Genomic DNA, 23,064 nt, shown 5'->3' with positions numbered 1-23,064 from the left:
ACCAGCATACTTAACTGCCCTGATCCCCCTGTAGCTGTGTCGTCCATGTTGTTAATGACTGAGGCAGGTCACCTTTATGCTAAGGTTGAAACTAAAAAGTTTGTCTCTGTCCGTGGAGGCATTTTGTGGTACAGGTATGTTTTTATGTTTTTTCATTTTTTGGGAAAAATGCTAAAAATATGTGAAAAGTTCAATGTTTTTTTGTTCTTCTTTTATTCACCAACAGCTCCATCTGCATTATTACACTTATTCCATGGGTTGTTTTAGTTTCAGCTGTGTCAAGTATATTACTGGTTGTCATAGTACCAGAATACGTTTTGGCATACATCTAAACCATTTTTTAAATCATTAAGGAAATCCTGGTTGTTAATGTCTTGCGGATTTCCTCCTTTTATCTATTTAAACAGATTTTATAGCAGAGATTTTTGTGGTTTCTGCTGTTAGGTAGGATGTTTGGTACGTATACACATTAAATGAAAGCTGACCAAACCCATTGATTTTGGCAGGGTCAACTATATATTGCATATGGGGTTGTCCCGACTTGTCCGTGGCAGATGGATTTCAACATGCCATTTCTGATCCCTCATGCTCCCATGAGGGATCAGATGCTGACAGAGCTGTCTGGCAGCGGCTTATTCCCCTCTTCTTTACTAAAAACACTGGCGCTCTCAGCAAAGCATGTATGTATGTATGCAGGGGAATCTGGAAAACTAGCTGTGGTCCAAACAGATGTTAAATTACAAGCAGAGGCCGCATGAACCCAAAGTGAACACCCAACCGGTTGGGTAGATTTCATGTTGCACTGTGAAAAGCTGAATAACTTTTCCCACCACTTTGTTCAGAATAATAGCAATGCACAATGCATTTATTTATGCATTGTATTGGTACAAGCAGCATATTTTGAGGTGTTTTGGATCGGTAAACAAGTATTAGTAAATGTAGTAGATTAATGTAGATGATTCAATTTTAATCAACCTTACCTGTAATCCCAAGGGTAACACAGTCCAGAAAAAACATAGCCAAGCAGATGTCTACAGAGAATCTGTAATTGCTTCCATGTATAGACATGTTTAGGTAGATCTTCACCTTTGGTGAACCATTGCCAATACACAGGAGAAATGTATATGCAGCAACTCTCTGCTACGTACTTGTAAACACACTTACTTTCTTCAATCGTGGCAGTGATCTAAAAATTCCTTGGAGTCAGTCAGTATTATGTAGTCTATGATTACTGCAGCCCGGCCTTTAAAAAAAAAATATTCTGACTGTAAAAAAACAAACATATACACCCCAGACATGACCCCATAAGGCCAGATCCCATCATAAATATAGACACAGGACTTTAAAATAAATACCGATGTTACAAATAACACGAATCTTCTGTTATTCTGTCTGTTCCTAATAGTCTATTTCGGGCAGTTCAACACTTAATCCATTGCTCTGGATCAGCCATCTTGACCGCCTGCCCTAGATAGCTCAGAAAGGAGCAACTACTGGTTAACTTAGAAATATCTGACTTCTGCGGTTTGGTGTGGATTGTAGTGCTTTCTCTCAATTTGAACCCTTAGTCTTTAGATCACACTAGTATCTTGTTCTAGTTTAGTTCCCCGTTCTTCAGTTTGTTACAGTATTTGGAGATTGCTGCTGGTTAGAGTTAGTCTAGGGTTATCATCAGATATTACGGGAACAGTAAGGTTAAAGGAGTACTATGGCACTTTTTAGTATTAATCCTCGGTGCCCGGGCTGCAAAACGAAACAAAATAAACTTTAGCTCACCTGCCTACGTTCCCCTGTTGCTCTGATATCGGTATACAGTTCTCCGGTCCCTATCTTCTTCCGATTCCTGCGGGTCGGTGAGTCACGCTGCTCTCAGCATATCACCGGCCACAGTAGGACATTGCTGCGGCCAGTGATACGCTGAGAGCATCGAGACTCACCTACCCGCAGGAAGCGGAAGACGTCTGGGACCGGAGGACTAATAATAAAAAGCGTCATAGTACTCCTTTAAGTTTTCTTGGTGTTAGAATAGAGTTCAGGGAATGATCTTTGGTTATCTGCTTAAGAGCAGTCCATGTATTTGTTCTTGTTTATCATTTACTTTAGTCCTCACTGCCATCCTCGCTTGTATCATCATCCATTCCATCTCCAGTCATCGAATGGTGATTTGCTATTATTCTTGATACCTGCCAGTATTGATATGTGCTTTGTAGATTTTTTCTGTGACTGCCTAAGGACACATTCCCTTTCACTGTCATGCAGGGGGTGGGGGGTTCTGCATAGCACTTAACAGTATTAGCTAGAAGCATGCTATAAATGCTCCCCTGTTGGGACATACAAAATGAAAGGAGTACAGAAGGATAGAAAAATGTATCCCCTATACTGGGATGCCCCGCGATCTTCTGTATGGCTCCCTGGCCCTCCTCCTGAATAACGTGGCCCCTGGCCCTCCTCCCTCCTGAATAACCACACAAAGCTGTGGCCAATATGCCCCCTCCATGAAGCTCTATGGGAGAGAAAAAAATAATAATAGGGGGGGAAGTGCCTAAAAATTTTTTTTTAATGATATGCGTTAAATTACCCCCAAAGAAGAAATAATAATAATCATACGTGATTCCCAAATAATAATAACTATATTCAGCCACGCCTCACATCCAATGATGGGATATGACCCTGCCAATATATATGGCGCAAGGCTCACACAGCAAATTTGCTATCACATAAAGAGTCATAGGTGTCCAAAACACCCCATCCTTATTAGCAAGATGTTGATATAAATTAATCAAATAGTTCCAATAGTATACCCTGCAGCATGTAATCATCAATATACTGCAACAGCTATACACACTCTCGTAGCGCCACGCGGGGAAACTGGACCCGGAGACCTGCCACTGCAGGCTTGACAGGATTACAAACCATCCTTGGCGACATGTGCACCCGTCCATGCTTTATATAGTGGTGAGCGCTCCGGACATATGGGAGCCCACCAGCCGACTGCGGACTATATGGCATTTGGGGTGTCATTTTATACTATTTTTGAGTCTTATTAAGTAACATATTGTTGCTATGTCAGAGTTGGACAAATACTAACGTCATAGTAACTGTGCTTGACATATTGCGTGTGTATTTATTGGTATACCCTCATCTGTGAGTTACCGCCTGATCCCCTGAGGACGTCCCCCTTGTTGCATGGTTTATACAGGAGGACAGAAACGCGCGTTGGGAGAGTGTGTATAGCTGTTGCAGTATATTTATTATAACATGCTGCAGGGTATATTATTGGAACTATTTGATTAATTTATATCAACATCTTGCTAATAAGGATGGGGTGTTTTGGACACCTATGACTCTTTATGTGATAGCAAATTTGCTGTGTGAGCCTTGCAACATATATATTGGCAGAGTCATATCCCATCATTGGATGTGAGGCGTGGCTAAATATAGTTATTATTTGGGAATCACGTATTACTATTTCTTTGTGGTGGATTTTAACGCATATCATTAAAAATAAATTTTTAGGCGGTTCCCCTCTATTATTTTTTATATATTTGCTGGGAATTCTATAAACAGGTCTGCATATTACCTCTATTGTATATATGAGTTGTAGCTCTATGGGAGAGTTGGAGATACGCGAATGCAGCTCTTCCATAGAGATGCATAGAGGGGGCGTGATGGCCACAGCTTGGTGCAGTGGTCAACACGCCCCATTCAAGAGGAGAGTCCGGGCACCATAAGGGATTTGTATTCAGATCCCCTATGATCTGACAATTATCCTCTCTCCTTAGGATAGGGGATACATTTTTTTTTTTTTTTTTTGTTAGCCCAGAGAACTCCTAAATAAATGTAAACTGCCTCTCCTCCCCCAAAAATGTAATCCCCCTCCCTTTTTCACATTTTACAAAAAAATAAATATATTATATATATATATATATATATATATATATATATATATATATATATATACATACATACAGACAAAGAGTAAGTCAGCCAGCACTTTAGTTGATACCAAACTATTATATGGACCTGGCCTACAGGTGCACGCTACTAGGCTAGATATACAGCAACAGAAGAATGCAGCAGCACACTGCCAGCACAAGGATATAGGTGAAACATGAATATGCAGTTAAAACATGGAGAGCTATACAGCTATGGTGTAATAAATGCAAATGTGAAACTATGAAATAGTGAGGCACTTAGCTCGCAAATTTGTCTCCGCCGGCGGTCAAATAGCTTGGACCGTCCCACCGCGATAAGGTAGCCTCCTGGGACGGACCCTACACTGTGAATATGCCTCTGTGTGAACAGTTCAGTAAGCATGGCAGGATCTGGAACATCCAAGACACCTTATATACACACCTGATAGAGGTGGGTGGGGTGCAAGGCCAACATGGAGGTAGCCACTCCCCCGTATGTGCAATACAGACAAAGAGTAAGTCAGCCAGCACTTTAGTTGATACCAAACTATTATAGGGACCTGGCCTACAGGTGCACGCTACTAGGCTAGATATACAGCAACAGAAGAATGCAGCAGCACACTGCCAGCACAAGGATATAGGTGCAACATGAATATGCAGTTAAAACATGGAGAGCTATACAGCTATGGTGTAATAAATGCAAATGTGAAACTATGAAATAGTGAGGCACTTAGCTCGCAAATTTGTCTCCGCCGGCGGTCAAATAGCTTGGACCGTCCCACCGCGATAAGGTAGCCTCCTGGGACGGACCCTACACTGTGAATATGCCTCTGTGTGAACAGTTCAGTAAGCATGGCAGGATCTGGAACATCCAAGACACCTTATATACACACCTGATAGAGGTGGGTGGGGTGCAAGGCCAACATGGAGGTAGCCACTCCCCCGTATGTGCAATACAGACAAAGAGTAAGTCAGCCAGCACTTTAGTTGATACCAAACTATTATATGGACCTGGCCTACAGGTGCACGCTACTAGGCTGCCATGCTTACTGAACTGTTCACACAGAGGCATATTCACAGTGTAGGGTCCGTCCCAGGAGGCTACCTTATCGCGGTGGGACGGTCCAAGCTATTTGACCGCCGGCGGAGACAAATTTGCGAGCTAAGTGCCTCACTATTTCATAGTTTCACATTTGCATTTATTACACCATAGCTGTATAGCTCTCCATGTTTTAACTGCATATTCATGTTGCACCTATATCCTTGTGCTGGCAGTGTGCTGCTGCATTCTTCTGTTGCTGTATATCTAGCCTAGTAGCGTGCACCTGTAGGCCAGGTCCATATAATAGTTTGGTATCAACTAAAGTGCTGGCTGACTTACTCTTTGTCTGTATTGCACATACGGGGGAGTGGCTACCTCCATGTTGGCCTTGCACCCCACCCACCTCTATCAGGTGTGTATATAAGGTGTCTTGGATGTTCCAGATCCTGCCATGCTTACTGAACTGTTCACACAGAGGCATATTCACAGTGTAGGGTCCGTCCCAGGAGGCTACCTTATCGCGGTGGGACGGTCCAAGCTATTTGACCGCCGGCGGAGACAAATTTGCGAGCTAAGTGCCTCACTATTTCATAGTTTCACATTTGCATTTATTACACCATAGCTGTATAGCTCTCCATGTTTTAACTGCATATTCATGTTGCACCTATATCCTTGTGCTGGCAGTGTGCTGCTGCATTCTTCTGTTGCTATATATATATATATATATATATATATATATATATATATATATATATATATATATATATATATATATAAACTTGTTTGGTATAACCACATGTGGAAATATGCCATCTATTAAAACATAATGTTCATGATGCCGTACGGTGAACAGCGTAAACATGAAAATATACCAAAGTCAAAAATAGCTGATTTTTGGTCACATCATATCCCAGAAATAAAAAGAATAATGAATAAAAAGTAATCAAAAAACCACATATACCCAAAAGTGGTATCAAAAACTCTACAGACCATTGTGGCAAAAAATTTGGCAAACATTTTACAGGCCCATATATGGAAAAATAATGAAGTTATATGGGTAAAAATAGGGAAATTTTGTACACTTATTTTGTTTAAAAAAAGTTTTGAGCTTTTTAAAAGCAGAACAACAATAGAAAAACATATAACCATGGGTATCATTAAAGGGGTACTCCGGCCCTAATACATCTTATCCCTTATCCAAAGGCTAGGGGATAAGATGTCTGATCGCGGGGTCCCGCCGCTGGGTAAAATTTTGATATCTATATATCTATATATATATATATATATATATATATATATATATATATATATACATACATACTGTATATACTCGAGTATAAGCCAAGTTTTTCAGCACCATTTTTCGTGCTGAAAACACCCCCCTTGGCTTATACTCGAGTGAACTCTCCACCCGCAGTGGTCTTCAACCTGCGGACCTCCAGAGGTTTCAAAACTACAACTCCCAGCAGGCCCGGGCAGCCATCGGCTGCCCGGGCTTGCTGGGAGTTGTAGTTTTGAAACCTCCGGAGGTCTGCAGGTTGAAGACCACTGCGGCCTTCGACATCATCCAGCCCCCTCTCACCCCCCATTAGTTCTGTACAGCACTCACCTCCGCTCGGCGCTGGTCCGGTGCTGCAGGACTGTCCGGAGAGGAGGTCGTCCGGTGGGATAGTGGTTCCGGGCTGCTATCTTCACCGGGGAGGCCTCTTCTAAGCGCTTCGGGCCCGGCCTCAGAATAGTCAAGTTGCCTTGACAACGACGCAGAGGTGCGTTCATTGCCAACGTACTTCTGCATCATTGTCAAGGCAACGCCTCTCTTCCGGGCCGGAAGCGCAGAGAAGAGGCGCCCCCGGTGAAGATAGGACCAGCGCCGAGTGGAGGTGAGTACTATACAGAACTAAAGGGGGTGAGAGGGGGCTGGATGATGTCGAAGGCCGCAGTGGTCTTCAACCTGCGGACCTCCGGAGGTTTCAAAACTACAACTCCCAGCAAGCCCGGGCTTGTAGTATATATATATATACAAACAACAAAAAACGTGGTCTCAAATGGCTGGAGGTGCTCAACCCCAAATGCGGTTGTGCATTTATACTGGGGGAGCAGATCCTGCCCTTGTAGTCCGTTGCTAAGGATGATCCCCAGCATAAAAATGCATACAATGGAGGATGCCTGCAGCGGACTACAAGTGCCACAATAGAATCCTACACCAGATAAACGGTGTGGATGTGTAACAATTAGAATACAATACAGGAATATGGGTGCACTACTGTGGTAGATGTATACAATGACATTGGCTATCCCTCAACACTGATGTTAAAATTGAGACATTCGCCAGTGTATCCTTATATGAAGGACACACCAGAGCCCGCACACCAACGCCAAGGTTTCTCAAATTGGTGCGAGACCTAACGCTAATCCTACCTGTGCTTGATAAGCAAAACAGGGGCCAGTGGGCAATTACGGCAGCATTCGGTTGACTCACAACTTCCTTCCAGATTCCTTCCAGATACCCTTGGAGGTGTGTAAACTCCAACATTAATGCGCCTTGAATATCTACAAGGCAGCATTAAGGTAGCACCTGTGAGGCCAGGCACCCATATTAGCCAACTCAGGTGGGGCTTGCAGCTTGCCTCCCTCCTCCCATTGCATGTGTGCTCAGTCACGCTGGAGGGTATCTGGGAGGAAGTTGTGAGTCAACCGAATGCTGCCATAATTGCCCACTGGCCCCTGTTTTGCTTATCAAGCACAGGTAGGATTAGCGTTAGGTCTCGCACCAATTTGAGAAACCTTGGCGTTGGTGTGCGGGCTCTGGTGTGTCCTTCATATAAGGATACACTGGCGAATGTCTCAATTTTAACATCAGTGTTGAGGGATAGCCAATGTCATTGTATACATGTATACATCTACCACAGTAGTGCACCCATATTCCTGTAATATATATATATATATATATATATATATATATATATATATATATATATATGTCTAACTTTAGATGGTGTTGGCCGGTTTTATCTAGTTTCAATTAACCACTGTCCTAGTCCTGGCCAGTGCTCAGAAGGTGGAAAACTATTCAAATGACCTTTGTAAATAATGAGGCTTTTGTTGGATAACAAGCTTTTTGTATGATAAGGAAGAAAGTGTAAAGGAACCCTGTGATTGGTAATAAAGTTATCCACCATTATCCACTGGGGTTCCTTAGCCAATAAGCTTACACTTAGAGTGTTGCCATATAAATGGGCTGTAATCTATTTTGGGGTATGATTTTCTTCTGCGGAGCTGTTTCTCTGCTTGTAAGAGAACATCCACCTGTATCGATACATGTGCATTAAATCTGTCTACTAATCAACACGGCTGGAGTTGACTGATCACAGGGAGAAATAGATCCTAACAGTTGTGCCATAGATTAAAAAAAAAAATATATATATATATATATATACACACACACACATCATTACAAACTACAATTAGTTGTGAGAAAAAGAAGCCCTCATATGGTTCTGCAGATGGAAAAATAAATTAGTTGAGATAGTTAAAGGGGAACTTTCTGGTTCCAGAAAGTTAAACAGATTTGGAAATTACTTCTATTTTAAAACCTTAACCCTTCCAGTACTTATTAGCTGTGTCATACTACAGATATACTACACAGAAATTTGTGAAGTTCCTTCCAGTCTGACAACAGTGCTCTCTGCTGACACCTCTGTCCGTGTCAGGAACTGTACAGTGCGCCCCCCCCCCCAAAAAAAAAAAAAAAAAAAAAAAGCCATACTGGCCCCATGGCTGTGACCAGTTGTTAGCTCTGAGTCAATAGGGACATATGAAACGCCAGACCCTCTGCCATGTTTGGGCTTAGTTGCAGTTTTCCAAAAATCCCATCATGCTGAGGACATGGCGCTCTTAATGGAGTCGTGGCGTTTCTTTGTCCCACAAGCCATGTTCACAAAGCAGAATTTCTGAGAAGAATCTGGTAAAAAAAAAAATTTCAATGGTATTCTGCTATGGGCATGTCAATTCTTTCAGCAGAATCCATTTGGAAATGCATTGCTGTCTATGGAGTCAAAGCATTTCCGAGCAGTCCTAGCGCCCGCATGTTCTGCTGCCACCTGCTGTTTGTGGATTGTCCGACAAAAATTTTCTGGGTGGACATTCAACAAAAATTAGAATTCTATGGGAGGAAAAAAATGCCTGAAAAACCGCCATGTGTGTATGGATATTGGCGTTTTTTTTTTTGTTTTTTCCCCACCCCCTGTCTGGGCTGCAAAAAAAAGAGAAAACAAACTTTCGCTTACCTTCCTACGTACCCCCGGAGCTCCGCAACAGCTGATCGGTCGGCTGGGCTGTCTACATCCATCTTCCCTTAGCCCGGGACGTCACATGGCGCTTCAGCCCAGCCCATCACCGGCCGCAGCGATGTCCCGCCTCGGCCAGTGATATACTGAAGCGCCGTGTGACGTCCTGGGCTAAGGGAAGACTGAAGTAGACAGCCCAGCCGACCGATCAGCTGTTGCGGAGCTCCGGGGGAACGTAGGAAGGTAAGTGAAAGTTTGTTTTCTCTTTTTTTGCAGCCTGGGCAGGATGGAATTAAGTCACATGATATAAATCACATGACTTGTAAGGACAAAATACCAAAGAAATAAACGCCAAAACAAATACACTATTTTTTTTTAGAAAGAAAAAAAATAATAAACACCACAAAAGCAGTATTTTGTGGGTAAAAAATAAGGGACCAATTTTTTCAACCCCCCAAAAAACGCAAACAAGTTGAGTCAGTTTGTTTCCGAACGCAGCTATAAAATATAAATTATGCGCAGGCTGCGGCCTGGACCCACGCTGAAGTTATGCACCAGTACAGATGAAAAACTGATAGATGCAACAGGTGCGGCACAGCTCACTCAGTCGCCCCTCCTGCTCATGGACAGGACCGGACCTCAGTCCATATAATTGTAGAAAGAAATAGGATTGTCCAGCGCAGGATATCAAGAAATGCGGTTTTTATTCAGCAGTAACAGTGGGTGATGACAAGGTGACGCGTTTCAACTGCACTCAGCGGCCTTAGTGAAAAACTGATACAAATGGAAGCCACTAAATGGCATCCCTTTACAAATCAGTTTGCATCCGTTATTAGAATGGTCCATTTAGGAGGCAATAACGGAGAAAATATGAACAGGGGACAACGGCCGTGTGAACGTAGCCTTAGGGTGCGTTCACACGGCCATCTGTCCCCGTTTTTTAATCCCCGTCTCGGTTCTGTTTTTGCAAGCAGTAAACGGATTAAAAAACGGTTTTAAAAAAAATCCCATTCATGCTAATGGGATTTTTTTTACAATCCGTTTACATCCGTTTGTACCCGTCTGCACTCATTTCCGTTTTTTTGACGGCAGAAAAAAACGGCACATGCAGTATTTTTTCTTCGTCAAGGAAAACACAGATATAGTAAATTTAACATTCAAGTCTATGGAAAACGGATAAGCCTTTAACCCCTTAAGGACCAAGGACGTACTGGTACGTCCTTGGTCCTGCTCCGGTGATATAACGCGGGATTACACGGTAACCCCGCATCATATCACGGCGGGCCCGGCGTCATAGTGAAGCCGGGACCCGCCGCTAATAGCGTGTAGCGCCGATTGCGGCTAAAAGCGAAAGTGAAAGTTGCCGGTTAACTCAGTGGGCGCTTCGGGATAGCCGCGGCGAAATCACGGCATCCCCAACAGCTTACAGGACAGCGGGAGGGCCCCTACCTGCCTCCTCGCTGTCCGATCGCTGAATGACTGCTCAGTGCCTGAGATCCAGGCATGAGCAGTCATGCGGCAGAATCATCGATCACTGGTTTCCTATGAGAAACCAGTGATCAATGATGAAGATCAGTGTATGCAGTGTTATAGGTCCCTATGGGAGCTATAACACTGCTAAAAAAAAAGTGAAAAAAAAAGTGAATAAAGATCATTTAACCCCTCCCTTATTAAAAGTTTGAATCACCCCCCTTTTCCCCATAAAAAAAAAAAAACTGTGTAAATAAAAATAAACATATATGGTATCACCGCGTGCGGAAATGTCCGAATTATAAAAATATATAATTAATTAAACCGCTCGGTCAATGGCATGCGCGCAAAAAAATTCCAAACTCCAAAATAGTGCATTTTTGGTCACTTTTTATATCATTTAAAAATGAATAAAAAGAGATCAATAAGTCCTATCAATGCAAAAATGGTACCGTTAAAAACTTCAGATCACGGCTCACAAAAATGAGCCCTCATACCGCCCCATACACAGAAAAACAAAAAAGTTATAGGGGTCAGAAGATGACAATTTTAACCCCTTCACGACGAGCGACGTACATGTACGGCGCCGGGAAGTGTCACTCGGTGCGCGGCGACGTACATGTATGTCGCGGGGTTCCGGGAGCGCCGTGTCACCGGTAGCGGTGAACGGGCCGGGATGACTGCTGTTATCTAACAGCAGGCATCCCGGCACATCGCCGAGGGGGGTCCTGAGACCCCCCCCATGACCGCGAAGCGCGCAAATCGCAGGTCAATTCAGACCTGCGATCTGCGCGATTCCGGGTCCCGGTGACCCGGAAAATAAGAGGGATCGTAGGTGTCCAAGACACCCTAGATCCCCCTAAAGGGATAGGAGTTTGGTGGCAGGGTTGCCACCCCTCCTATCCCTGCTATTGGTCGGCCGAGCGACCGACCGATAGCAGACCGGGGGAGGGGGGGTTAAAGTTCGGTTCCCCCGCTTTGCCCACCTATCGGTGTCCGGGCAAAACGGGGGAACCGTCCAGGGAGGGTCGGCGCCGAAGGTCCCTACCTGGATCCCGGATCGCGATCCTCCATGCGGGGATCCCCCACGTGCGGCGGCGGCGGCTTCCGGGTCCTGCTAGGTGAGTTGTTGCCTAGCAACATCCGGAGGGCCACAGTTTACAGTGGTCTCTAAACCGTGGCCCTCCAGATGTTGCAAAACTACATCTCCCAGCATGCCCAGACAGCTGTTTGCTGTGTGGGCATGCTGGGACTTGTAGTTTTGCAATATTTAGAGGGGTTCAGGTTGCAGATCACTAAGTGGTCTCAAACTGTAGCCCTCCAGATGTTGCAAAACTACAACTCTCAGCATGCCCAGACAGCAGTTTGCTGGCTGGGCATGCTGAGAGTTGTAGTTTTGCAACATCTGGAGGGCCACAGTTTTGAGACCACTGGACAGTGATTTACAACTTGAACCCCTCTAAATCTTGCAAAACTACAACTCCCAGCATTCAGGAACAGCATAAGGCTGTCTTGGCATGCTGGGAGTTGTACTTGCGTGCCTCCAGCCATTGCATAACTACATCTCCCAGCATGCCCTTCCGCAATCAGTACATGCTGGGAGTTGCAGTTTTGCAACAGCTGGAGGCACACTGGTTGGAAAATACTGAGTTAGGTCATAGAACCTAACTCAAGGTTTTCCAGCCAGTGTGCCTCCAGCTGTTGCAATACTACAACTCCCAGCATGCATGGTCTGTCAGTGCATGCTGGGAGTTGTAGTTTTGACCCCCCTCCCGTGTGAATGTACAGGCTACATTCACACTGGCGGCAGATTACAGTGAGTTCCCCGCTGCAAATTTGAGATGCGGCAAATTTTCCGCCGCAGCTCAAACTCCTAGCGGGAGACTCAGTGTAATCTGCCGCCAGTGTGAATGTAACCTAAAAACACTACACTACACTAACATAAAATAAAGAGTAAAACACTACATATACACACGTACACTGCACCTCCCACCCCCCTTCTCCAATAAAAATGAAAAACGTATTGTACGGCAGTGTTTCTAAGATGGAGCCTCCAGCTGTTGCAAAACAAAAACTCCCAGCATTTCTGGACAGCAATTGACTGTCCAAGCATGCTGGGAGTTTAGCAACAGCTGGAGGCGCCCTGTTTGGGAATCACTGGCGTAGAATACCCCTATGTCCACCCCTATGCAAGTCCCTAATTCAGGCCTCAAATGCACATGGCGCTCTCACTTTGGAGCCCTGTCGTATTTCAAGGCAACAGAATAGGGTCACATATGGGGTATCGCCGTACTCGGGAGAAATTGCCTAACAAATTTTGGGGGGCTTTTTCTCCTTTTACCCCTTATGAAAAGGAACAGTTGGGGTCTACACCAGCATGTTAGTGTAAAAAAATAAAAAATTTTACACTAACATGCTGGTGTTGCCCTATACTTTTCATTTTCACAAGAGGTAAAAGGGAAAAACGCCCCCCAAAATTTGTAACACAATTTCTCCCGAGTACGGAGATACCCCATATGTGGGCGCAAAGTGCTCTGGGGGCGCACAACAAGGCCCAGAAGGGAGAGTGCGCCATGTACATTTGAGGTGATTTGCACAGAGGTGGCTGATTGTTACAGCGGTTCTGACAAACGCAAAAAAAAAAAAAAAACACATGTGACCCCATTTTGAAAACTACACCCCTCACGGAATGTAATGAGGGGTGCAGTGAGAATTTACACCCCACAGGTGTCTGACGGATCTTTGGAACAGTGGTCCGTGAAAATGAAAAATTTTGCACAGCCCACTGTTCCAAAGATCTGTCAGACACCAGTGGGGGGTAAATGCTCACTGTACCCCTCATTACATTCTGTGAGGGGTCTAGTTTCCAAAATGGTATGCCATGTGGGGGTTATTTTGCTGTTCTGGCACCATAGGGGCTTCCTAAATGCGACATGCCCCCCGAGCAAAATTTGCTCTCAAAAAGCCAAATATGACGCCTTCCCTTCTGAGCATTGTAGTTCGCCCGTAGTGCACTTCAGGTCCACTTATGGGGTACCTCCATACTCAGAAGAGATGGGGTTACAAATTTTGGGGGGTCTTTTCTGCTATTAACCCTTGCAAAAATGTGAAATTTGGGGGGAAACCCACATTTTAGTGACATTTTTTTTTTTTTTTTTTTTTACATATGCAAAAGTCGTGAAACACCTGTGGGGTATTAAGGCTCACTTTATCCCTTGTTACGTTCCTCAAGGGGTCTAGTTTCCAAAATGGTATGCCATGTGTTTTTTTTTTTGCTGTTCTGGCACCATAGGGGCTTCCTAAAGGTGACATGCCCCCCAAAAACCATTTCAGAAAAACGTACTCTCTAAAATCCCCTTGTCGCTCTTTCGCTTCTGAGCCCTCTACTGCGCCCGCCGAACACTTTACATAGACATATGAGGTATGTGCTTACTCGAGAGAAATTGGGCTACAAATATAAGTGTCACGATTCGGCTGGCAGGAGGTGGATCCTCTGTGCCAGAGAGGGATTGGCGTGGACCGTGCTAGTGGACCGGTTCTAAGTTACTACTGGTATTCACCAGAGCCCGCCGCAAAGCGGGATGGTCTTGCAGCGGCGGTAGTAACCAGGTCGTATCCACTAGCAACGGCTCAACCTCTCTGACTGCTGAAGATAGGCGCGGTACAAGGGAGTAGACAAGAGCAAGGTCGGACGTAGCAGAAGGTCGGGGCAGGCAGCAAGGATCGTAGTCAGGGGCAACGGCAGGAGGTCTGGAACACAGGCTAGGAACACACAAGGAAACGCTTTCACTGGCACAATGGCAACAAGATCCGGCGAGGGAGTGCAGGGGAAGTGAGGTATACATAGGGAGTGCACAGGTGAACACACTAATTAGACCAACTGCGCCAATCAGTGGCGCAGTGGCCCTTTAAATCGCAGAGACCCGGCGCGCTCGCGCCCTAGGGAGCGGGGCCGCGCGCGCCGGGACAGGACCGACGGAGAGCGAGTCAGGTACGGGAGCCGGGGTGCGCATCGCGAGCGGGCGCCACCCGCATCGCGAATCGCATCCCGGCTGGGGGCGGTATCGCAGCGCACCCGGTCAGTAGATCTGACCGGGGCGCTGCAGTAGCGAGGATGTTGCGAGCGCTCCGGGGAGGAGCGGGGACCCGGAGCGCTCGGCGTAACAATAAGTATACATTTTCTCCTTTTACCCCTTGTACCTTGTAAAAATTAAAAAATTGGGTCTACAAGAACATGCGAGTGTAAAAAATGAAGATTTTGAATTTTCTCCTTCACTTTGCTGCTTTTCCTGTGAAACACCTAAAGGGTTAAAACATTTACTGAATGTCATTTTGAATACTTTGGGGGGTGCAGTTTTTATAATGGGGTCATTTATGGGGTATTTCTAATATGAAGACCCTTCAAATCCACTTCAAACCTGAACTGGTCCCTGAAAAATTGCGAGTTTGAAAATTTTGTGAAAAATTGGAAAATTGCTGCTGAACTTTGAAGCCCTCTGGTGTCTTCCAAAAGTAAAAACTCGTCAATTTTATGATGCAAACATAAAGAAGACATATTGTATATGTGAGTCCAAAAAAAAATTTATTTGGAATATCCATTTTCCTTACAAGCAGAGAGCTTCAAAGTTAGAAAAATGCAAAATTTTTAATTTTTTCATTAAATTTTTGAATTTTTCACCAAGAAAGGATGCAAGTTACCACAAAATTTTACCACTAAGTTAAAGTAGAATATGTCACGAAAAAACTATCTCAGAATCAGATTGATAACTAAAAGCATTCCAGAGTTATTAATGTTTAAAGTGACAGTGGTCAGATTTGGCAAAAAGGGCTTCGTCCTAGAGGTGAAAATGGGCTCCGTCCTTAAGGGGTTAAACGTATAAATTTTCCTGCATGTAGTTATGATTTTTTCCAGAAGTGCGACAATATCAAACCTATATAAGTAGGGTATCATTTTAACCGTATGGACCTACAGAATAATGATAAGGTGTCATTTTTACCGAAAAATGTACTACGTAGAAACGGAAGCCCCCAAAAGTTACAAAACAGCGGGGTTTTTTTTCAATTTTGTCGCACAATGATTTTTCTTCCCCGTTTCTGGGCAAAATGACTGTCGTCATTACAAAGTAGAATTGGTGGCGCAAAAAATAAGCCATCAAATGGATTTTTAGGTGCAAAATTGAAAGAGTTATGATTTTTTAAAGGCAAGGAGCAAAAAACGAAAATGCAAAAACGGAAAAACCCCGGTCCTTAAGGGGTTAATGGCATCTGTTTGTTCAATCCGTTTTTGATCCGTTTTTACTTCTGAGCATGCTCAGAACTTTTTTGGGTTTATTAACTGAACAATAACAGATCCATGTATTTTTTTTTTTTTTTTTACGGGAGACCGTCCCGAGTCTAGACGGCCGTATGAACGCAGCCTTAGTGACTGAAGTGAACAAAAATGACAAAGCGGTGACTGATCAGCAAATCAAATGATTTTGTTCACAAAGGTGTCAATAAAGTAGAGAGAAAGAGAGGGGGGAAAAAAAAAAATTCAGAAATCACGTGACCTAGAGATATTACGTAACCAAAAAGATCAAGAAGCAAGAGCCACCCTAGTCACGTGACCTCGAGGGAGGGGCACTCGGCAAAATGGCGTCTCTGCTGCAGCTGGAGAGAGTCTTGTACTTGGTTCACGGCGAGAAGGAAATCCGGGCCCCTCTATCTCAGCTGTACTTCTGCCGCTACTGCAGCGAACTCCGCTCCCTAGAATGCGTCTCTCACGAGGTAAATCGGCCATCCGAAGCTTTATCTTCCATCCGGCTTCATTATAACTGATGTCTGCTGATACCGTCCAATAGAATCTCAGGAAGCTGCTCAGGCTGCTGTTTGATTGGTTAGTCGTAGTTGTCAATCAGATATGCCCGCCTCTGTGGACGGGGCGTGTTATCTGCATACGCGCTGTGATTGGTTACTTGTCGGAAAGTTCTAAGAGCTGATTGGTCGACTGCCTGTCACTTACTGTCACTTAGCTGGGATGATACAGCACCGGCTTCAGGATGGGTGTTTAGGAAAGGCCGTGGATTGAGGCCTAGATTATTCCTGTCATTATTACTAATATTATCATTATTCTAGGGCAGTGTTTCCAACCAGGGTGCCTCCCAGGTGTTGCAAAACTACAACTCCCAGCATGCCTGGACAGCCTTTGGCTGTCCAGGCATGCTGGGAGTTGTAGTTTTGCAACATCTGGAGGCACCCTGGTTGGGAAACACTGTTCTAGGGTCTGGACACTTCTATGGAATGACTGAGCTGCTGTTCTGTGTTGTCAGATAAATTATATAGGCCTCCTGTATTACAGCATCACAACTCCCATCATGTCTTACCAACCTGCAGCTCTCCAGCCTTTAAGAACTACAGTTCCCATCATGTTCTGATCTTCAACTGTTACAAAACTCCCATCATGCCCCGACGCCCAGTGGCACCGTGCCAAAGACGTTTTTTATCTTTTTTTTTATTTTTTCTCCTGGAAAATTAGAAGAAAAAAAATGGAGTAAGGAATATGCACTTATTTTGGTGGAATCTTCCAATTGCGAACACTCATGGGGAACAAAATTGTCTATTGAGATGTCTACAATTGGGGGGAAAAAGGCTCAAAATCTTTCTAAATTAACGAATACTGTCCTGTACTCACTCCAGGGTGTAAACATGATAAAAAGCATTAATATAGTAGAATCTCCCAGTGTCATTTAATCACTTATCACCTCCCTGTTCCATTTCATTCCCCCCCCCCCCTGTACTTTTTTATTTCCCCTCTTGATCCCTCCATGCCACTTCATTTGGCAAATAATCCCCTTCTTAGGCTGCATTCACACCACGTTTTGTACATACAGGTGCTGGATCCGGCGGGGGGAGGAGGAGGTACAAACCGGGCGCTCCCGTACATCAGCCGGATCATCCTGTCACTCCATTTATTTTAATAAGCCGACCGGAGTCAAACGGTGACTCCGGTCAGCTCAGTTTTGACACGTATGTGGTTTCCTGATCGGACCTAAAACCGTAGTATACTACGGTTTTAGGTCCGGTCCAAAACCGCATACGGGTCAAAACTGAGCCGACCGGAGTCACTGTTTGACTCCGGTCGGCTCATTAAAATAAATGGAGTGACAGGATGATCCGGCTGATGTACGGGAGCGCCCGGTTTGTACCTCCTCCTCCCCCCGCCGGATCCAGCACCTGTATGTACAAAACGTGGTGTGAATGCAGCCTTAGCCCCCTGTACCACATAATTCCCCCTTGATCCCTCCCCCACCTATGCCATTTCATTCCCCCTTTATTACCCTCTATGCAAATTCATCACAATCCCTTTACCACACCTGTGCCAAATCATCCCCCACCTTGCCCCATGTGATCCACCAATTTTCTCCTCCCCTTGTTGTTCTTCTAACCTGGCCAGCAAGCTCAGGTGCAGGGGCTCTCGGCGGGTTTGACGTTCTCTTGACGTCGTCTGCGCTGCACTTACAGAGAGCAGCGGTGGCTGCGGGCACTAAGGAGTGATGTCAGGAGCGTCACTCTTCACTGCTAGCAGGCGCTGCTGCACACAGGCTCTCAGTAAGCACAGTGCAGAGGATTTCAGGAGAACGTCAAACCCGCTGAGAGCCCCTGTACCTGAGCTTGCTGGCCAGATAAGAAGAAGGGATTTTTCCATAGCATATTCTCCGAAACACAGAAAAAAAAATATTGGTGGGGAAATTGAAATAACATTTTTAATAATTTTTCAAATTTGGGGTTTCTCTTTTTTTTACGCCATTTACCTTGTGGTCAAGCTAACATGTTATTTTGATACTTTAGGTCGGCCTGATTACAGCAATACCAGATTTGTAGAGTTTCCATCACATTTTACTAATAAAAAAAAAGCCTTATTCTGACCCCTGTAACTTTTAATTTTTTTCATATACCAGGCTGTATGAGAAGTAATTTTTTGCACCATAATCTGCTGCTTGTATTGGTACCATTTTGGTATTGATCTGACTTTTTAATCACTTTTTACTTTTTTGTGAGATGTTATAAAAATTGCAATTCTTGGGTTTGGTATAATTTTTTTTTTTTTACATTTATGTCCTTTACCGTGCAGGATATATAAGGTTATATTTTAATAGTTCAGACAATTAAACACAGCGATAACAAATATGATTAAATTATTATTTATTTTTTTTACATACAAAAAGGGGGTGAACTTTTAATATGGAAGGGGTTAATGTGTGTCTAAACTTTTATTAAACTTTTTTTTCAACACTTAGGGGACTTTTAGGAGGAATCATTAAAGGATACGTATCATGAAGAAAAACTTATCCCCTATCCGAAGGATAGGGGATAAGCTTTAGATTGCAGGGGGTCCGAGCTCTGGGGCTCCCTGCTCTCTGTTTGGAGCCTCAGTTCTCAAGCACAGGAGCGCATCACGACCCCTGCCCAAAGCGGAGGCTGCCACGCCCCCTCCATAAATCTCTATGGGAGAGAAGATTGCCGAATGGCTCTCCCATAGATCTTAATGGAGGGGGTGTGGTGGCCTCCACTTCGGGCGGGGGTCGTGACACGCTCCTGTGCTGGAGAACTGGGGCTCCAAACAGGAGATCGCGGGAGGCCCCAGCGCTTGGCCCCCCCCCCCCCCCCCAAATCTAAAACTTATCAACTATCCTTCGGATAGGGGATAAGTTTTTCTTCATGATACTTCTCCTTCTGATACAGATCAATGCAGTTCTATTGAACTACATTGATCTGTCTGCTCTGCACTCCATTAATAAAGCCTGGTCCAGCCAGACTCTATCAATGACAGAGCCACGGACACCAGGGAACCAGAGGTAAGCCCTCCGGCTACCTCCACAGTGGATCGCCCCCACCCCCTTCGATCACGCTGCGGGGGGGATGATCCACCCCACTAGCCCACCATGCCTCTTTTAGATGCCTCTGTCAGCTTTTACAGCTGCGATCTATAGGATTAATCGGCAGCCACCGCAATCTCTGCTTGCTGGCTATTATTGGCACCACAGCTAATGCCTGCTATGAAGCGGGCTCGAGTCAGGAGCCCACTCCATACAGTCTGAGCGCCGTCATACATGTCGGGGGGCTTTCAGGTCCGGCCCGGGCTAGAGTCCTGAAAAATTCACCTGCCCGGAACTTCATGTCCCGGGCATCGGGCGATAGGATTTCCACATCCCTGTGACCAAGCAATACAATAGTGATGTGAACAGGACCTTTAGAAAGGATCTGACTGGTTAGTGACACTTGCGTCCCCCATAATAGAACAATTCTGGAGCATTTCTTATTTTAGCTCTGTTGTTCCTCTTTTATTCTTATCTGTAACAAAATAGCAACTGGGTGTTTCTAGCTAGGAGCGTGTCCCTATACTGTTGTGGCCTTGTCCAGTTAGTACTGACAGTGTTAGACAATCTATCCCAGTGGTCTCCAACCTGCGGACCTCCAGATGTTGCAAAAGTACAACTCCCAGCATGCCCGGACAGCCAACGGCTGTCCGGGCATGCTGGGAGTTGTACTTTTGCAACATCTGGAGGTCCGCAGGTTGGAGACCACTGCTCTATCCTGTCAAGCGGAATGGTAACGCCCAGTTGACCGTTCATTCACTCATTTCCAAGAGGAATTACAGAGTAACAGCACAATACAGAGTTCTAAAAACAGATGTCTCCGAATTCGAACTTCATGGGGGGGGGGGGAGAGTTATCAAAACCTGTGTAGAGGAAGAGCGGTGCAGTTGCCCATAGCAACCAATCAGATCACTTCCCAGGCCTCTTTAAAAATGAAAGAAGTGATCTGATTGGTTGCTATGGGCAACTGCACCACTCTTCCTCTACACAGGTTTTGATAAATCTCCCCCATGGTGAATACAAGTATTTACTATTTCTTGCCTCCGGTCAAGCCCAGGCTGCCATGGCACCCAATCGACGGATAGAGGGAGCGAGATACCCGTCTGTCCCAACGCCTAGATGCCGCAGTTATTAGCAACTGTGGCATCAAAGGGCGAAACAGCTGTCAGTGGAGGGAACTACTTTCTCCAGTTGTTGCCTATGGATAGTGTGGGTGCAGCATTTGTGCCACCCATTGGACACAACTGTACACTTATTTGCGAGAGGGCACAGCTGACATGGGCTTAGTTGGGCTAAAAGGGGTTAACGGGTACCATTAGCTGTTGACTGTCCGGGCATGCTGGGAGCTGTAGTTTTGCAGCAGCTGGAGGCACACTGGTTAGGAAACACTGAGCTTTAACACCTTAACGACGCAGGACCTAAATGTACGTCCTGGTGATGTGGTACTTAACGCACCAGGACGTACATTTACGTCCTGCGCATAACCGCGGGCATGGGAGCGATGCCGGCATCATGCGCGGCAGGTCCCGCCTGTGGATCGCAGCCAGGGACCCGCCGGTAATGGCGGACACCCGCGATCCCGCGGATGTCCGCCATTAACCCCTCAGATGCCGTGATCAATACAGATCACGGCATCTGCAGCATCGCGGTCACTTAACAGGATGATCGGATCGCCGGCAGCGCTGCCGCGGCGATCCGATCATCCTGCACGGCAGACGGAGGTCCCCTCACCTGCCTCCGCTGCCTTCCGGGAGTCTTCTGCTCTGATCTGCCTTCCCGCAGACCAGAGCAGAAGATGACCGATAAACCTGATCAGTGCTATGTCCTATACATAGCACTGAACAGCATTAGCAATCGAATGGTTGCTATAAATAGTCCCCTATGGGGACTATAAGAGTGTAAAAATAAAAGTAAAAAAAGTAAAAAAAAATTTGAAAACCCCCCTCCCCCAATAAAAACGTAAATTGTCCCATTTTCCCTATTTTACCCCCAAAAAGTGTAAAAAAAAAAAACAAAAAAACAAAAAAAAATAATAATATATATATATTTTATATACATATTTGGTATTGCCGCGTGCGTAAATATCCGAACTATTAAAATAAAATGTAATTCACACATACACAGCAACTAAGTAAAGAAACCACGGCTGGTCCGCTATAACATAACACTACCAACAAAATAGAACCAGATCATGTAAAATGACTTTTATTAACACATATGCAAAAAATACATACAATAAAAATAATAAAAAGAGGATAAAATGAGGCACTACAATAGCAGTCACAGAAGATGGGAGCAGGCAAGTGGTGTAGCCCTACATGGAGTACAGGGAATAACTGGTGTACCATAGAAAGTACAAATGTAAACATGGAAGAGGTCACTGGATATTATTGAAAAATGTCTATAAACATATGAGTAACAAATAATGTAACAGTGACACATCAAAGAATGTCCTAAATGGGAAAGAGTACAATAAACAGAGAGTCACCAAGGGAGAAATGAATGGGACACCATAAAGTCCTCCTGCCATGCAGCCACACACCTACCTCCTCCTACCCCAACGTACGTTTCGCCTGTGCTTCGCGAAAAATGTAAATGATCCCGTACGGTGAACGGCGTGAACGTTAAAAAAGAAAAAAAGGCCAAAATAGCTGCTTTTTTATAACATTTTATTCCAAAATAAATTAATAAAAAATGTAATAAAAGTTTTGTATAAGCAAATATGGTATTAATAAAAAGTACAGATCACGGCGCAAAAAATGAGCCCTCATACCGCCGCTTATACGGAAAAATGAAAAAGTTATAGGTCATCAAAATAGGGGGATTTTAAACGTACTAATTTGGTTAAAAAGTGATTTTTTTTTTTTTAAGCGCAACAATAATATAAAAGTATATAATAATGGGTATCATTTTAATCGTATTGACTTAAAGAATAAAAAACATGTCATTTTTACCATAAATTGTACGGCGTGAAAACTAAACCTTCCAAAATTTGCAAAATTGCGGTTTTCTTTTTAATTTCCCCACACATAGTGTTTTTTGGTTGCACCATACATTTTATGGTAAAGTGAGTGATGTCATTACAACGGACAACTGGTCGCGCAAAAAACAAGCCCTCATACTAGTCTGAGGATGAAAATATAAAAGAGTTATGAATTTTTGAAGGGGAGGAGGAAAAAACGAAAACTTAAAAATAAAATTGTCTTAGTCCTTAAGGTCCAAATGGGCTGAGTCCTTAAGGGGTTAAAGGTGGGGGTTAAACATTGCTTTCCAAACTAAGGTGTAAATGAGAGGTCCTGTTGTTGTGTAGGTGACGTATTCTCTCACTATAATATACAGTTATCAGTATACAAGCCGTACATTGACCGGTCTCCCGTTCTATCCTTCAGGTGGATTCTCACTATTGTCCCAGCTGTCTAGAGAATATGCCATCGGCTGAGGCCAAGCTGAAGAAGAACAGGTTTGTTGTTGTGCCTTATTTCTCTGTGACTATTTGA

The 23,064-nt window shown here is 44.5% G+C and overlaps 2 protein-coding genes across 3 annotated transcripts in view; one reads left to right on the top strand and one right to left on the bottom strand.

Moving 5' to 3' along the window:
- SMIM3 (small integral membrane protein 3) overlaps positions 1-16,379 on the bottom strand; it is a 41,293-nt gene extending 24,914 nt beyond the window's left edge. The window contains exons 1-2 of the mRNA XM_056516906.1: positions 16,320-16,379; positions 1,165-1,243 (exon numbers count right to left, since the gene is read on the bottom strand). The gene's annotated coding sequence lies outside the window, so the exon portion shown is untranslated. The remainder of the gene's footprint in view (positions 1-1,164; positions 1,244-16,319) is intronic.
- DCTN4 (dynactin subunit 4) overlaps positions 16,194-23,064 on the top strand; it is a 41,192-nt gene continuing 34,321 nt past the window's right edge. Inside the window, exons 1-2 of one of the 2 annotated variants that reach the window (XM_056516904.1) lie at positions 16,194-16,478; positions 22,957-23,027. In XM_056516904.1, the coding sequence (XP_056372879.1) occupies positions 16,344-16,478; positions 22,957-23,027 (206 nt within the window). In that variant the 5' untranslated portion in view covers positions 16,194-16,343. The remainder of the gene's footprint in view (positions 16,479-22,956; positions 23,028-23,064) is intronic. The other variant, XM_056516903.1, reaches the window with a different exon arrangement.

Source organism: Hyla sarda, chromosome 4 (assembly GCF_029499605.1).
Source record: "Hyla sarda isolate aHylSar1 chromosome 4, aHylSar1.hap1, whole genome shotgun sequence".
Taxonomy (NCBI): Eukaryota; Metazoa; Chordata; class Amphibia; order Anura; family Hylidae; genus Hyla; species Hyla sarda.
This window is presented reverse-complemented; position numbering and strand designations above follow the sequence as displayed.